Below are 16,526 nucleotides of genomic sequence, written 5' to 3'. Positions count from 1 at the left end.
GTATCACAGAAACATGGTAGGATCTGCCTCTTACCTGTGACACAAATATATTACTTTTTAAGAAAATGTTGGGGGTGCATGTCAATCAAGAGGGATGGGGCACTAGACTGAATAGACTAGAATGGATGCCAAGAAGAAGCTGTCAGCCAGTCAGAGTAATGGCTGACTACATTAGCCTGTTTACAAGGTTGCAAGGGTTACATGTAGGGTGACCATAATAATTTGAGGGAAATGTGGGATGGGGTAAGAAATCCAGGATGAGGAGTGGAAGGGGGGCAACATGAGTGCCAACACGCACCAGTGTGTGCACACAGGCACACACACCCACACACAGAGCCATGATGCAGCAGCTCCCAGGTCCACACACATACATATGCAGTCCTGCACGTATATGCACACAAAGAACAACACAGACAAGCTTGCACACTCATGAGTGCACACATACACACACCCCATCCTCCCTGACTCCCCCCCCAACCCCCATGTGCATGCACATGTGTACACAGCCCTGACCCTGTGGCTTCCAGTGTGCACCATTCCCTCGATCCCAACTCTACTGTACTGGCGACTCTCCTTGCAGCCCAGCAGGATCCAAACCAGAAAGCAACTCATTAGCTGTGTTTCCTGCAGAAAATTTAAGTAAAAGTCCTAGATTGGCATGAACCTGGCTGCACATGCCCAGCACCTGACTCGGGAGCTGGATTTGGCTGCAGGTTCTTACCAATCTGAGAATTTTGCTTCAGTTTCCTTCAATGACTGGGATGCTGAGACAGCTTCTGAAATCTGGGACTGTCCCAGCGAATCCAGGACATATGGTCATCCTAGTTCTGTTTAGCCTAGAGCAACCACATAGCAAAGACTAGGCATGGCATCTTGTTCGTGAGAAACAATAGACCAGCTAAATACAAGCAGTAACTGAAAAATAACTAAACAAATTGAAATAAACACTGAAGAGTTATTTCCCATTGGAAATGGGTACAGAAAGCAATTTTATTGCATGTCACCCCTTTATGCATACGTGCCATATACTGCTATTCCTAGCAAAGCAAGCGCTAGCAAGAGAAAGAGGCGACATACAGAAAAAATATTGGCCAGTGCTAATAATCTATTTCTGGTGTTATGTTTAGAAAGCACTGCTTCAGATGTGGCTGTGTCTGCCCCTGCCTGACGCTGTCATCCATTATCAGGCTGATTTATAGAGCTTTTGGTTAGCAACCTAGCTTTACTAGAGACAGGACATACCTTTGTATTGGCTGTAAACCAAGCATTTTTTGTTTGCTTCTTTGTTTCTTAAGGCAGTGATTCTTTATGTTACTTGATCCCCCCATCCATCTACAGGTTACACTTAAAGCACAATTAGCCAGTTGTGAGACCCATCAGCTGTGGGGGCTTCAAGGCATGGGAGCTTGCCTATTGCTGGTAAAGGGGCACTGGCAGTAAAGCATGATGGGGTCTGATTTTCAGTCCCACAATCACGCCTTCTGGCATGCATGTGTGGCACGATAAGAGGCACGATTGTGTGTATAGCACATTTATTTCCCATTGCACATTTACCTGCAATTGTAAAGGCGCTCTTGGTCAGTGTCTTCACAGCTATTGGTAGAATGATTCCTTGCCCCTACTTTTTCCCATTTGTGTGCTGATCTTTGATGACACAGTGGGTACTGGAGAATCTTGAGCATTTGAGTTTGCTAGTGATATTTGTGAATTACTTTCCACAGCTTCTGTGATCTATAACTAAGGTAGGATTTTGAACATAGCCAAAGTTTTTAATTTTTACCTTTTAGAACTGATTTTTTCTCTGGGATTGAACTGATGCAAAAAGTATATCAGTCCATACTGGGCTTTGTTTCCATCCTATACCAAGCTAGCTTGGCTCAGGACTTTTCAGAGGGGGGTGGTAGACTGAAACTGTTAAAACCACTATACCTTAGAAAAGGGACTGTGAGCTTCTTGTGTTATTTGGGACTATTCAATGCAAAGTAAATCATTGGAGCACATTTCTCCCATGCATCAGTGTTTCCTCTTATATGAAGACAACTTGAAGAATGGTCTGCATTTTGATGGGCAACACTTCACCGGCCCCAGGGCAGTATGTAATTTTGGGAAGTAGTCCTGCCGGTCTGGGGGCAATAAAGATTCTAGGGACTTTATTAGTCAAAGTCTCTGCTGCACACTTGATAAGCTCTGTGGTGCACTTTTACAGTGTCTCCTTACATTTGGGGAAACAGAGCCTGCAGATGCACATCCATTCTGCTCTTTAGGAGAACTGTAGCCCCACAACATAATACAGAGCACTATGAGATCATTTATCGGTTCAAAAATACATCTAACAAGTGCAGGGGAAGATGTTGTATGATTACTTAGTGTACTCTCCTTTCTGTACTATTATGTCTCCTATTTGATTATCTTATGCTTGGATTCTTTCATTTCCCAGGCTTGATTTGTGTGGGGTTTGTGGTGAATTGTATCAGCATAGACCTCTATAGAAGCCCTTTGGCAGTGGAAATGTTCAGTGGAAAACAGCTGTTTGCATCCAGCACAAAATGGATGGTCCTGATTGGGATATCTGTTATGTCCAGGTGCCTTAGAGGATGAATTAAATCCAGTGTGTCTTGCCCATTTTATATCGGCTTTGCCAATTTGGGCTCCAGAATGGATGAAAAACAAATTCCACCTCATAAAATGTTTTGAGGTTTCTGAATCTATTTTTTTGTTCAGCATCAGAGAAAACTGTGGCCAAATGAAAATTTTCATGGAAATCAGCAAAGGGACCACCTTAGAATATCACTGAGCAAGGGTGCTTACATGGGATGTGAGAGACCTGAGCTCAACATCCTTAATCTGCCTAATTCAAAAATCAAGAATTAGAACCTGGGTGGGTCTTCCATCATTAGACAAGCTCCTTTATCACCAGAGTACAGTCAGACTCTCCTCTTGTCATTGGGATGGAGGGACAGAGAGACACCATCACCTTATGGTTAGCTCACTTACCCTGGATGTGAGGTACCCACATTCAAGGGCCTGCTCTGCCTGAATCTCTCTGTGGTTTAAAGAATATATAATGAATGTCATAAGAACATAGCAACTTTCATTTACTGAGTCATACCACAGATTCATTTTGCCCAGTATCCTGTGTCACACACTGTCAGAAATTAGACAAAGCATAACAGTTCCAGGAGAAAGTATTGACTCTGTAGCACGGCAGTTAGGGTACTGAAGTGGGACATCCATGTCCTTGTCCCTGGTCTGTGAATGAGGTAGAATAGCACTTGACCCTTAGTCTGTAAAATGCTAAGTGGGTGTCTTAATCATTTGACTCTTTGAGTTGGGACTCGCTCCTGTCTAATTTTGATAAACAATTTCAACCTGGACCTGAGAAACCATCCTAAGGAAAACTTTGTTAAAACTGGCAATCAGGACTCGTAGTAGATATCATACCTTTTATTAGACCAACAAGATTTTTGCAAAAAAAAAAAATCCTTTAATTACAAGCTTTCAAGCACAAACACCCTTCATCAGGCATTGGAGAAAAGATTGTAAAAGTTCTCCTGGGTAGAAATGAAAGTTCATATTTCATAGGATTTCACAGAGCAGTCAATAGATGGAAAGCTCCTCTGGGCAGTCAGTTCATAGCTGGTATGAAGCCTCTCGCCTCCTGTGAGGATCTGTTATGATGCAAATTGTTAAAACTGGCACATTCACTCAAGAAGGTTCAGTTCTAGCAAACTCTCTGTTTCCAATGACAAACACATTTGCTAGAAAATGTCCAGTCTCATTTGGAAATCTACTCCAATCAACCCTTGTGCATAGTAAGTGATAGATGCTGTCCTGTCCTTTAACTTTTGTCAATCTGTATCAAGCTGTAGTTTCCCCAACTGGTACATGGAGACAGAATCAAGCATGCTACCCATTGTTTTTTGGGTCTCTATGTGTTTAAAATTGTATCCACGTGTATCTGTAGATGTGTGTGTTCTCACTTGTTTGCACTCTCTCTCTCTCTCCGTTTCCCTATGTCCACTGAAAATGTGTTTAGAGGGGATCTTGAGAGCTTGGTTTAATATCCGTTCTGCCTGAAGTTCTATTACTTGAAGTGTTCTAAGTCTTCAAGAGTCCCAAGGAAACTATTAAACTTAAATAAAAATAAAATACTGGTTGCCTAAAGGGCCAAGGGACATGGCTGATCCTCTGGAATTCATTGCATTAAGCTCAAGGTCTGCTGATAATAGGTTCAAATTGCTAGTGAGCTCAAGGCGGGAAAGCAAACACTTCATTTTGTGTTTCAGTAGGTCACTGCTGTCTAATGTGGGGTGGCCAGAAGTAATGAGGAAAGACAGTGACCTTAGAAATGGGCCCCACTTTTTTAAAGAATTGGGCCAGCTATAGCCAGTGCACAGCTGGACTATTCAATTGGGCCCAGTTCAAAAATGTATTTTCAGATGGCAGGGCAGACAGTAAGAAGATCAGAATATGGTCATAAAGTCTCTAAGTGTTATATAATAGCAAGTAACTAAAAAGGATAAAAGACTGAGATACACATTGATGGATAAGAAAGTAGGTATTCTATAGCTTCGTGGTTAATAGATAGATTTTCATTTAAGATAGTCAGATCCGTTGACATAAACTGCAGGTTTGGATACAAATTCCAAAACCAACAATAGAGAAAGATTAACAAGCTTGTAATAAAAATAGAAGTACTCAGCAGGTCAGGAACAAAGGAACTAGATATCCAACAATTGCTAGGCAGATAGTGTATGTAATGAAACTAACCTTGACTAGGTAGGAAGGCTCTCGTGGGGTGTGTGCATGTAATTTAAATAATAAAGCCAACAAGATATACATTCATTATAGCCCCAACCTCTTTGCTTGTATAATTTATCTTTCTCTCATCCGTGTGCCTTCAGATTGTAAAATTTTTAAAAGGCCTTAAATGACTGAAGAGCCTAAGTTCCTAAAGTGATTTAGAGTTAGGATTTATGTACCAGGATGCTGAACATTGTAATATCTAACCTATAGGTTCCTCCCTTCTGGAGCAGAATCCAGAACCCCATGTCAGTTGCCAAGGCTACCCATACAGTGTATCTTAGACGTCTTAAAATAATATCCCAAACAGCCAATACATGAAGCAAGAAGCCACCAAGCCAATAAGGAAACAGCAAAGATAGGGATGTGTCCTAGATGCAGCCAGTTCAAAAGCAGGAGTAACAGCTCAATCAGAGCACTGTGTAGGAGGAAAAAAGAGCACGTTTGTATTGTGGCGAGGTGTTCTTTGGGATAAAATCCTAACACGAGTGCTTTGTGCTTTCACTGAGGACAGTGGTTGGCCTCTTCACTTGCAGCAGAGAGGCAGTTAGTCAAAGGATATTTTTGGTGGTAGAAGAGTAAAAGGGACTAGGCTGATTTACCGACAGAAAGCATTTGAAATCTCCCCCTCGATGGAATTGTGTGTTCTTCCTCAGTTGAGCAAGCTCCCTTCTGGTAAGTTCTGTAGTGTGGTTTTATATTTTTTAACCATAATGATGGAGTGGAGTACTGTAAGAATCTGTCTGATATTTGCCCTTTTCTGTCTTGTTCTCTGTCAATAAAGCTCTGACCTTTTGACTTCTGTAATTGGTGTTCTGGTTAATGTTTGCATCATTTGGGAAGGCCATAGGTACAAGCCAACATTAATAATTATACCATGAAGAACAGAGGTGCAGGAGGAAGCACTGTAATTAGATACACTTCTTACAAATAACTGGTAACTTGACAAGTAATAGTTAATTTCACAGTTCTCCTTCTGGCATCATGTTCTATTCTGTGTCTCTGTGTTGGCACCCTTGGTTTGTTTAGGTATTTTAATGGTTGTCACGACCTTTAGTCAAGCTGTACAGATCACATGACTTTTTTCCCATTGTCAGGAAAACATTTCAAGACTTTCTTTTTTTCATTTTTATCTTGCTTGAAAGAAGAAAGGCCACAATGTTTAGAATTATTTCCCTAAAATAAGTTTAAAGTGGAGTAGATTAACTTTTGTTGGGAAAACATATCAATTAATTAGATAGATCGAAACAGAGATGAGAAACATGTCATAAGACTTTCATATTTTAAAGGAAAATGGCCATGTGATGTAATCAGCAAGCATTGTTAGTTACAGAAAAGCAGTTTCAGATAGATATTGTGTCCAGAAAAACAGCTGTATAGGGTGTATTCCCGAATGCCCACCACTCAGTTGTAGGTAGGGTCCCCCCAGGTTTCTGTGAGCCCTACTAAGTCTGGGTTCTTACTCGCAGTTGGGAAGTACAGTTCCTCCTGCTTGCTCCCCATACCATGAGCATTGGTGTAGAGGCACCTGAAGCCCACTGAGGGTGCACGCACCTCCCCCCTACTCCCAGGATGGGGTTCAATGTAGATAAATGCAGGGTGCTGCACCTTGGGAGAAGGAATCCACAGCATACATACAGGCTGGGGAGTTCCCTCCTTGAAAGCACAGAGGCAGAAAGGGATCTTGGAGTCATTATTGACTCCAAGATGAACATGAGCCGCCAATGCCAGAGCGCAGCCACCAAGGCCAGCCATACCTTCCTTGTCATGCATCCAAAGGTGCATCTCAGGCCGGTCCAGAGAGGTGATAATCCCCTCTATTCAACATTGGTCAGGCCACAATCGGAGTACTGCGTCCAGTACTGGGCGCTGCACTTTAAAAGGGTGTGGCCAGCCTGGAGAGAGTTCAGAGGAGGGCCACCCACTTGGTGAGGGGGCAGCAGGACAGCCCCTACAAGGAGAGACTGAGGGACCTGAACCTGTCCAGCCTCAGCAAGAGGAGGCTGAGGGGGGACATGGTGGCTGCCTACAAACTCATCAGGGGAGATCAACAGCAAATAGGTAGAGCCCTATTCTCCCCAGCACCACCTGGGGTGACGAGGAACAGTGGTAATAACCTGCTGGAGAATAGGTTTAGGTTAGAGATCAGAAGGCAATATTTTACAGTTAGGGTGGCAAAATCTAGAACCATCTTCCCAGGGAGGTGGTTCTTGCCCCTACCTTGGGCAAATTCAAGAAGAGGTCGGATGGTCACCTGTCTGGGGTCTTGTGAACCTGGCATTCACTCCTGCCTGTGTCAGGGGGTCAGGCTAGATGATCTGTTCAGGTCCCTCCTGACCCTAGCTACTATGAAACTAGTTCAAGGAAAGATTTGATTATTGTGATTTCTCATTTATTCTGGTAGCTACACCTTTGACTTCGGTACAGTTACACCAGGGGTGAATTTCACCCTTGTTTTATCGAGGAACATTTTATTTGCTTGTTGTTATTCTAATACACAGTGACACAGACTATATGAGCAGCATTTAGTAGGTGCTTCTGCTTAAGTCGTGTATAAAAGAAAAGGATAATGGCTGAGGGATGGCATTTGTACCAAAAGGCCATGTCTTATGCAGTGTCTCCACTCCAGAGACCTGGCTTGTATGTACGTAGCAAAGGGCAATATTCTATCACATGCTAATAGAAAGTCCAAGTCTAAGCTCTATTGATATGCTCATTTATTTAAAAAATCAAGGGCAATCCTTTTAGATTTTTTAAAAAATACTATTTGTGCCACTTATTCAACTAGTTGATATACTATGGCGATAGTCACTTCAGTAGCATGAATAGTTTAGCTAGGTGGGTAGATAGCAATGTGTAAGCATTAATCTTTAGAACAGCTGTGGGCCAGTAGCAGGGAAGTATTATTATCCTCACAAGCAGAGGGAAGAGTGATCTTTGAGGATGGGTGACTGGTTTTTCATTGAAAACCTTCCTTCTGATTCCAGTGCTTACTCAATTCCCAGCTTGTCTGCCACCAGGGACGACTGATGGGATTCTTCAGGATTTGCTCAGGCAGATGACAAACTGGAGGTTATTAAGCATGTTCCAGATCTCAGCTGGGATAACTTCTACCCTTCTCTCTGCCTCTCATCCAGTTAGTTTCCTTCCTCATAACAGGGAGCTAGATGAAAACAACCTTTTCTGCACCTTGTGAAACTTTCTCCTTGATTTTTTTTTTCTGTTTGTCCAGAAGCTTCTCCTTAAATATGTTCTCCTCACAAGATGAAGCCCCAAAATCTGGATCTATGGAGGGTATGAGGAAGAAGGGCTGCAAGTGGATGGGTGGTAGAGGTTCCTTTCATTCTTTTTGTATGTCTAGGCTTGGAACCAATAGGGGACCATATCCACCAGTCTCCTGCTGTCTCTTAACAGTTAAAGTGTGGCTGGCAGTCTTTCTTCCCATGGAATGGCTGCTTCATCTGATCCTAGTCCTATGTGCACACTCAGCAGTCCTTCAGGATCCTATCACAAAATAAAGGTAGATTTCCCAGTTCTGTCTAACATACACCAGAATCTGTGGTCTCAACAGTGCCCTAGGAAGGAGAGATGCCTCCCAGCCATGTTTCCAAGTTTTCAACATGCAAGCAGGGCCTGCTTGAGGTGTCACTGCTGCGGTATGCTGCCACCACAGTATAGAGAAATCCTGGGAGGGCAAGATTATTTGACACAGCAGAGCAATCTAGAGCGTCTATGAATTAACAAGATTTTCATTTCTTGGATTTTTCCCCTGTTCCTCAGAAAATCTTTCTTGATAAGGGAGCTTTCTTTGCATTCTCCACATTAGCATCTCTTTTTATATTTATTTAGCTCTAGCCGTTTCCCTCTTTTCCCATGGTATGCATCTGGGATGAATGGCTATGGCTAGTTTTATTGATAAATGCTGTGTATAACTTACTAATCATGTCATCAACACTTAAAAAGCAACGGTTGATGGAGCAGCAAGAGAAAATGGGTCTATTTAGTTCACGCAAATTACAAACTTGAGAATTTATTGTTCACTGCATATACACTTGCTCCGAAAGTTGCTTCATGCACCACGTCTTGGTGGCAATTAACACATTTCTACATCAGGAGATTGTTGTTAACTTGAAGAAATCTTGCTAAGGTTCTAAGATTCCTAGAGGTGTTTTTAGTCACAGCTCATGATTAGGACCCACGTTCATTAGGCATGTTTAAGTTTGTTGCAGATGATATCATCAGTTCCTCATTTTGTGAAAACAGAGTGCCAGGACAAAGAAACACAGGGTGTGTTTGTTTGTTTTTTTACTTTGGTTTCTCTAATATAAATACTTAGCAACAGGCACGGTTAAAATAAAACCCCACCAAAAGGCATTGCTCTTCACACACACAACCTGCAGGTAGCTATACTGAAGACATGTCTGCAATGCCTGTGTACTGCCCAAGGATGCACAGCAGTGAGACATGCCTGTCTACTCTGTACTCGCTATCTCAGAAAACATAACTGCCTCTGTGCGCTCCTGGTTAGGTGCCAGTAAGCTGGCTTTCTCTGGTAGTACTGAGACAGAGCGTGCCATGAGATCTCTGCTCAAGAACTACCTTTCAAGGGTGTTGGTTGTAGCTGGGTTGGTCTAAGGACATAGGAAGAAAAGGTTATTCAAGTAAATGTGATGTCTTTTATTAGACCAACTGAATAGTTGAAAAAAAATGTTGTGTGCAAGCTTTCAGGCGCAGGCACCCATGCCCAAAAGCTTGCAAAGAACAGTGTTTCCAGCTATTTGGTTTGTCTAATAAAAGATATCACATTTACTCAAATAACCTTGTCTGCCAAGAACTACCTTGGCATTGATAATCTTTACAGATGTTGGCTTGGACTGAATCTTTTATTTTTGGGAAAGATTGTTTAACAGGCTATGGAGAAAGTGACTCCTGAAATACCTGAAACATTCAATTTTCCATAACCTTGGTCCATTTGCCTTCAGAGCTGGTCAGAAACCATAGCAGAATTTGCTGTTGGTCTCTTCTTAGTGTGCCCATAATGATTCTTTCTGATTTTTCATCAGTAACTTTCATACAGTGCATAGAAAGCATGGATAGAGTTGCATTTTCAATCACTTCAGTACTTTTCTTATGGGAAATTTCAGGCTGATACTGGTCAGCTGCTTTTCTAATCCAAGGATTATTAAGGTTTCAATCTTGTTGAATCTGGGCATGAGGCTGCTGGGAGGGCTGGTACAAAGACACGGGCCAGTATTATTTGTCAGACAGCAATCTGGCTCAGTGAAGCTCTATAGAATCAAGATCAATCTCGTCTGTGTAGGAGACAGCTTTCCTAGAGACTGGTCTGAGGCTGCAGAATGTGCTTCCTCCTCCTTCTACATAAAGTACAAGGCATGTTTTTCGACCTTGGTTTCTGTGACATAAATACATAGCAACAGGCATATTTAAAATAAAACCCTACCAAAAGGCCTTCCATTGCACACACTTCCCCTTGTGGGGAGAGGCCAAGAGAAAAAACAGCACAGGGTAGATGTTATATCTCTTTGCTTAATGCAGTCCTGGAAGGTGCTCCTGTACTACAATGTTGAGTGTGGTACACGAAGATAAATGGAACAGAAACCTGTTGCTGTTTTATTGTCAGTAATTATAGTTTAATTATTGTGAGAGCTCCCAGAACACTGGGGACTTTCATCATATCAAAATTAATATCTAAGCATATTACACTCAGCTTGGTGCTTTACACAGGCTTTCTGTCTGTACTTCCTCCTTCTATGAAGTAACACTGAACAAAACTTCTCCCCTACTAGCGTTGTTCATAATCAGTTAGCTGTGCTAGCCTGACATCAAGTTAGTCTGTAAAGTGCAAATCTACTTCGCTTTCTTTTTCATGATGCCAGTTTGTTTTCCATTCATCTTCTGTCCTTATTTTCTGTCATCTGAAATAGCGGATGTACAGGGTGATCTCATGGTGTTCACCCTTCAGTGTACGGAGGAATTGTTCTTTGCAGTCATCTAATTATTGCTAATCATTTTTCTAGTATTTGTATACCATGTCACAGCATGATAGAGCCACAGTCTTAAATCAACCCCCCCTGCGCTAAGCTGTGTACAAAGAGTGAAAAAAAGCAATTCTTGCCTCAAGAATTTATATTGTGCCAGGTATAGTATGCTCAGATGATGCCTTTCAGGCAGCAAGAGAGACTGGCACTGTAGCCCAGAGCAGTAGCGCTCACCTGAGACATGGGACATATCTCGTAGGGTTACCATACGTCTGGGTTTTCCCAGACAAGTCTACTTTTGGGGTCCTCCCATTTCAATCTGGGTGTTTTTTTTTAAATATCAGCCAATATCTGGGCATTTCCAGACAGCAAACTGCATTTGCAGTGCACTTTTTCCCAGCACTTCCTAGCTTGCTGGGGAGCTGCTTTGGGCTAAGGGAGAGGCATCATGTACTCTGCATGCAGCCCTGGCAACTGCAGGCAGATAAGTCTGTGCAGGAGTGTGTGTGTGTGTGTGTGTGGTATCACCTGGCGCTGGGGCTGCAGCAGGGCAGGGAGCTGCATGGGCAGCAGGGCTGGGCGGGCAGGGGGCTGCAGGTCCGGAGTGAGGGGCACTAGCAGAACTGGGGGGGCTCTGGGTCAGGAGTGACGGGCACCAGGGGGGCAGGGGAATGTGGATTGGGAGTGCAGGGCACAGGCATAGCCAGTGGGCTGTGGGTCCGGAGTGAGGGGTATCAGCAGGGACAGTGGTGTGGGGTTGAGAGTGAGGGGCTGGGGCAGGGCATGGGCATATTACTACTCCCACAATCATATATTCCCTCTTCTCCTCCTCTCCCTTCTGTCCCAAACAGGTTTCCTCTTTTTAGAAACTGGAAATATGGTAACGCTATATGGTTAGAGTCCCTGATTCGATGAGTATGTAGACATTCATATCAAATGGAGCAGCTTCAGTGGCAGACTTGGGGCACTGATAGAAGTAACATTTTGTTGCACAATCAGCCCCCTGAAGCACTCTACAGCCATCTCCTGCTGACAGAAATGCATGGTTGCAGAGCACTTTTAATGTTCCCAATTGCGCAACAGTCTGAACCCTATTTACACGAGGGTTCAGATGAAGGTGCTCCAAAGTAGAGCATCTTCATTAACTTCTGTCAGTCCCTGCTGGGAGCAGGGTGGGCTGATGCAGCCACGCCCACCCCTGGTGCTGTCTTCAGAGTGGGAGGGGGAGAAGGGAGGGGAGGGAACTCAGTCTGGGGTTTGCCCAGCCTACACTGGAGGGTGGGAAGGGTGGAGTGGTGTCTCGCAGTTCAGGAGGGCTCTAATTCACCCACCCACCCTCTGGCATAGGCTGGGCAAACCCTAGCTGGAGCTCCCTCCCCTCCCTTTTCCCCCCTCCCATCCTGAAGACAGCGCCGGATCTGGGGGAGGGTGGTGGAGCTAGGGGAGAGAGGCTCTGGACATTCAACCACTCCAAACTGGAGCTCAATCCCCAACCCCCTGGACTCGACAGGGAATGTCCGCTGGGTTTGAGGGGTCTCTGGAACTCATGGTGCTTCCTGTGAAGCACCATGAGTTACAGGGGGAGCTGCATGTCTGTCAGCACCCTTGGAGAAACCCCGTTCCAGAATAACAAATACCTTTGTGCTGAGATGTGGACTCTACTCAGTGCTCTGAATTAAACACGGAAGGGTTGCAACCCAGATTCCCATGACTTTCAGGTGAGTGCTCTCACTATGAAGTCAGGTGCTCTACTGTAATGAGTCTGTCTCTGGCTTTTTGCAAATGAGCCTTAAGTACTGAATTCTAGGAGAAGATTCACAGTAAAGATTCCCAGCAGAAGGCACCTCCCGAGTCAAAGTCTCCAGAGAATGCAGCATCTTTCCCAAGTTCCTCATTGGCATCCCCAGTCTCTGTCCTTTTCCTCTGTGATTCCTTCTCGGCTTGACTAGGGGCTTCCCTACTCAGCTGATTTAGAAAGATCTCCTACTCGGGCACCCAGCCATATCAGTGCATTTGTGGGAAGACCGAGGCATCTAAGTCAGGGCTCAGGATTCCAGTCAGCAGGAGGGCACCGAGGAGTGAGGTGTTTCGATGCTCAGCACTGCGGTATTTACGTTCTTTTGGAAATCTGGGTCTATCTGTTTTCAGACGGCTTTGTACCTCATTTAGGGGTTGGGGAATAATACTTCCTGTCTTCCTCTATAGCTGCTGTCTGTTTAAAGGGTGCAAAGACTCACTCCAACTGTGTGTTTCTACAGTTTCTAGCATACGGAGGCTGCAGTCTCAAGATATATAGGTCCTGCTGGCAAAGAATAATACTAGGTTATAATATTGGCATGTGAACATTTATTTATTTTTTAATGGCAGTTGAATGTTTGAAACATAGCCATGGATATCAAGCACCATTTAAAATCCTTATTCCCTAAAGAGCCAGTTAATAATTCCTAATGCAATTTAAATCTGGTCTGTTACTTGTTCTTGCTATTGCTTTCATGTGAGCACAGTTAGAGAAAGGAGTCCCTCAGCTCCCCCTGGTGTGAATGCTGTAGACCTACTTTGTCAAGTAGAAAACAAATGTGATTTGTGTGGCTTTTGATCAGTCAATTTTACAATGCTTTTCTGATGCTGTACAGCAGAATAATGCTGTCACAAATTTTAAATTACAAAATATGCCTAGAAGGGTTCAGTAGCTCCTGTGTGTCTGATTAATGTCAGGCTTGTAATGTCTCTTCTCAGACAATAAGGGCAACAAATACTCAAGTGAGAGATGTTAAGAATGGGGAATCTCCAACTTAGTTGATCTTTATGTTTAGTAATAATCTCTGATTGCAGGTTCCAGAACCAAAGCATAAAATAAACCAGCAACCAGGGAACTTGTATGGAGTTGTTTCAGCATTCACTTTTAATTAGATTTCAAACAGCTATCCCACTGTCGTGCAGGAAGAGCAAGCAGCCATATAGTACCCTCCCTTCAGGCCTCATTATTGCAGACAACGTTAGCATATCAATCTACATATTCAACAGCTGGTTGGATAGGCTTTTTCTATCAGGAGCTGCAAGCAGGATTTAAAAAATAAAAGACACCTCTGTACAATTCCATTACTGATCTCGACCTAGATTTTTTTTTAATGAAAGCCTTTCCTTTCTAAGATGTCTAAGGTCCTGCTGGTAGTGTCTGATGTCTCTCCAATCTGACAGATTTAAACTATAGTGACAAGGTTTTTTCCTCAACATATTTTCGACTTTCATGCCACATGAGCATTAGAATCAAGGCCAGGTTAGTAGTGCACAAGCACGAAAAGATTTGCACCTTATAAATTAGAGATATTTATGTTGCATAAGTTTTCATGGGCTGGAGCTCACTTCATCATATGCTGTGAAAGGACATGGACAAAACAGTGTATAAAATGGAGAAAGTGTTTTAAATACAAAGGACAGGAAGGGAGATGGGGGCAGTGCTGGGAAAGGCAAATAAGCAAGAGCTCATAGGAACAAAGGGGTCACAAAAGCTAATCCAGGTAATGGGATAAGAATCCCTAGCCCTGTTTTAAACCATACTTAACACAATCCCTTCCTACGTCTGGTGGCATGTTCTGAAGCATGGCAGTTTCATTATTCTGTCTTGTCTGTTTCTGTTGTAAACGCCTCTGGACTGGGTCATATAAGTCACACTTCTGGACTTGGTTCCTAATGGTTTTGAACCAGCAGACCTAGAGTCAAGGAGAGGATTACACAGACTGTTCATCAGGGGTTTTTTGGCAGAGGGAATATTCTGCTGCTTCTTCAGCTGTGTCCTCCATGCACTCACCCCACAGAGTATGAGATAAATGCATGCTGTGAGAATAGCTGGTTTGTTATAAAATATTTCTTTTCTTAATTTTACCTTTGCTTCTCTTTCAGGTGTGAACAGAAAAGTTGTCTATTCCCTAGCAGACTCCGCAGGTGGTTACTTCTCTGTAGACAGGTCATCAGGGATCATTATTTTGGAGCAACCACTTGATAGAGAGCTGCAGTCCTCTTATAACATCAGTGTAAAGGCATCAGACCAGAGCATTATGTTGACCTTGTCATCACTGGCTACAGTCACCATTACAGTGCTGGATATTAATGACAACCCTCCTGTGTTTGAAAGAAGAGACTATCTTGTTTCAGTTCCTGAAGATACCACTCTTAGCACTGAAATCCTTGCTGTTTTTGCAACAAGCAAAGACATTGGTACAAACGCTGAAATTGCCTACCTCATCAGATCTGGGAATGAGAAAGGGAAGTTCAGGATCAACTCAAAGACAGGTTTGTAAAATCATGCCTAAGAAGAGGAATATGAAGTCAGCATGTCAGGGAAATATGTAGAACTAAATGAGTCCCACAGACAGCTCTTTAGCCACTCTCACTCAAGTCGAAAGTACCTCAGTTCATTACTAGCCTATTGAATTGAGTAGAGTAAGGGAACTGATGGGCAGGATACCCTGGGAGGCCAGGCTGAGGGGGAAAGGAGTCCAGGAGACCTGTTTGTATTTTAAAGATACCTTACTGAGGACACAGAAGCAAACCATCCTGATGTGCAGGAACAATAGCAAACATGACAGGCAACCAGGAAGCTTACAAGAAGTGGAAGCTTGAACAAACAATTTGTGAGGAGTATAAAAATGAATATTGCTCAAGCATGCAGGGATGAAGTCAGAAAGGCCAAAGCACAATTGGAGTTGCAGCTACCAGGGGACATGAAGGATAATAAGGGTTTCTACAAATGTGTTAGCAACAACAGGAAAGTGAAGGAAATGTGGGTCCCTTATTGAATGAGGGAGGCATCCTAATGACAAATGATGAGGAAAAGTCTGAAGTGCTTTTTTTACCTTGGTCTTCACAGACAAGGTTAGACTACTGCACCAGACAGAGTAGTTTGGGAAGAAGGTGAGCAGCCCTCAGTGGTGAAAGAACAGGTTAGGGACCATTAAGAAAAGCTGGACGTGTACAAGTCCATGGGGCTGGATGCAATGAATCAGAGGGTGCTGAGGGTATTGACTAGTATGAATGCAGAACTGCTGGCTATCATCTGTGAAAACTCGTGGCAGTTTGGGGAGGTCCCAGATGATTGGAAAAGAGCAAATATAGTGCCCATCTTTAAGAAAGGGAAGAAGGAGGATCCAGGGAAGTACAGACCAGTTAGCCTCACCTCAGTCCCTAGAAAAATCATGGAGCAGGTCCTGAAAGTGTCCATTTCTAAGCACATGGAGGAAAAGAAGGTGATTAGGAACAGTCTGCATGGATTCACCAAGGGCAAGACATGCCTGACCAACCTGATTGCTTTCTCTGATGAGATGACTGGCTTTGTGGATGCGGGGAAAACAATGGTCATGATATACTTTGACTTTAAGCAAGGCTTTTGATACTGTCTCCCACAACATTCTTGCAAGCATCGCCACTGTTGGGCTCAACGGATAGTAATCAATGTCTTGTTGGCAACTGGTATTAAGTGCAGTGCCCCAGGGGTCAGTCTTGGGACTGGTTTTGTTCAGTATCTTCATGACCTGGAAGATAGGATGGAGTGCACCCTCAATAAGTTGATAGGTTACACCAAGCTGGGGGGAATAGTAGAAATGCTAGCGGGTAGGACTAGGATTCGGACGGACCTAGACATATTGGAGGATTGGGCCAAAAGGAATATCATGAGGTTCAACAAGGACAAGTGCAAAGTCCTGCAATTAGGAGGGAACAATCCCATGC

The 16,526-nt window shown here is 43.5% G+C and overlaps 1 protein-coding gene across 4 annotated transcripts in view; it reads left to right on the top strand.

Annotated features, from left to right (window-relative positions):
• FAT3 (FAT atypical cadherin 3) overlaps window positions 1-16,526 on the top strand; it is a 555,551-nt gene that overhangs the window by 467,091 nt on the left and 71,934 nt on the right. For all 4 annotated transcript variants that reach the window (XM_019530348.1, XM_019530346.1, XM_019530345.1 and 1 more), the window contains exon 14: window positions 14,703-15,092. In XM_019530348.1, the coding sequence (XP_019385893.1) occupies window positions 14,703-15,092 (390 nt within the window). The remainder of the gene's footprint in view (window positions 1-14,702; window positions 15,093-16,526) is intronic.

Source organism: Crocodylus porosus, unplaced genomic scaffold (genome assembly GCF_001723895.1).
Source record: "Crocodylus porosus isolate Cpor-Errol unplaced genomic scaffold, CroPor_comp1, whole genome shotgun sequence".
NCBI lineage: Eukaryota > Metazoa > Chordata > Crocodylia > Crocodylidae > Crocodylus > Crocodylus porosus.
The sequence above is the reverse complement of the archived record's forward strand: the minus strand, read 5'-3'. Positions and strand labels throughout refer to the sequence as shown.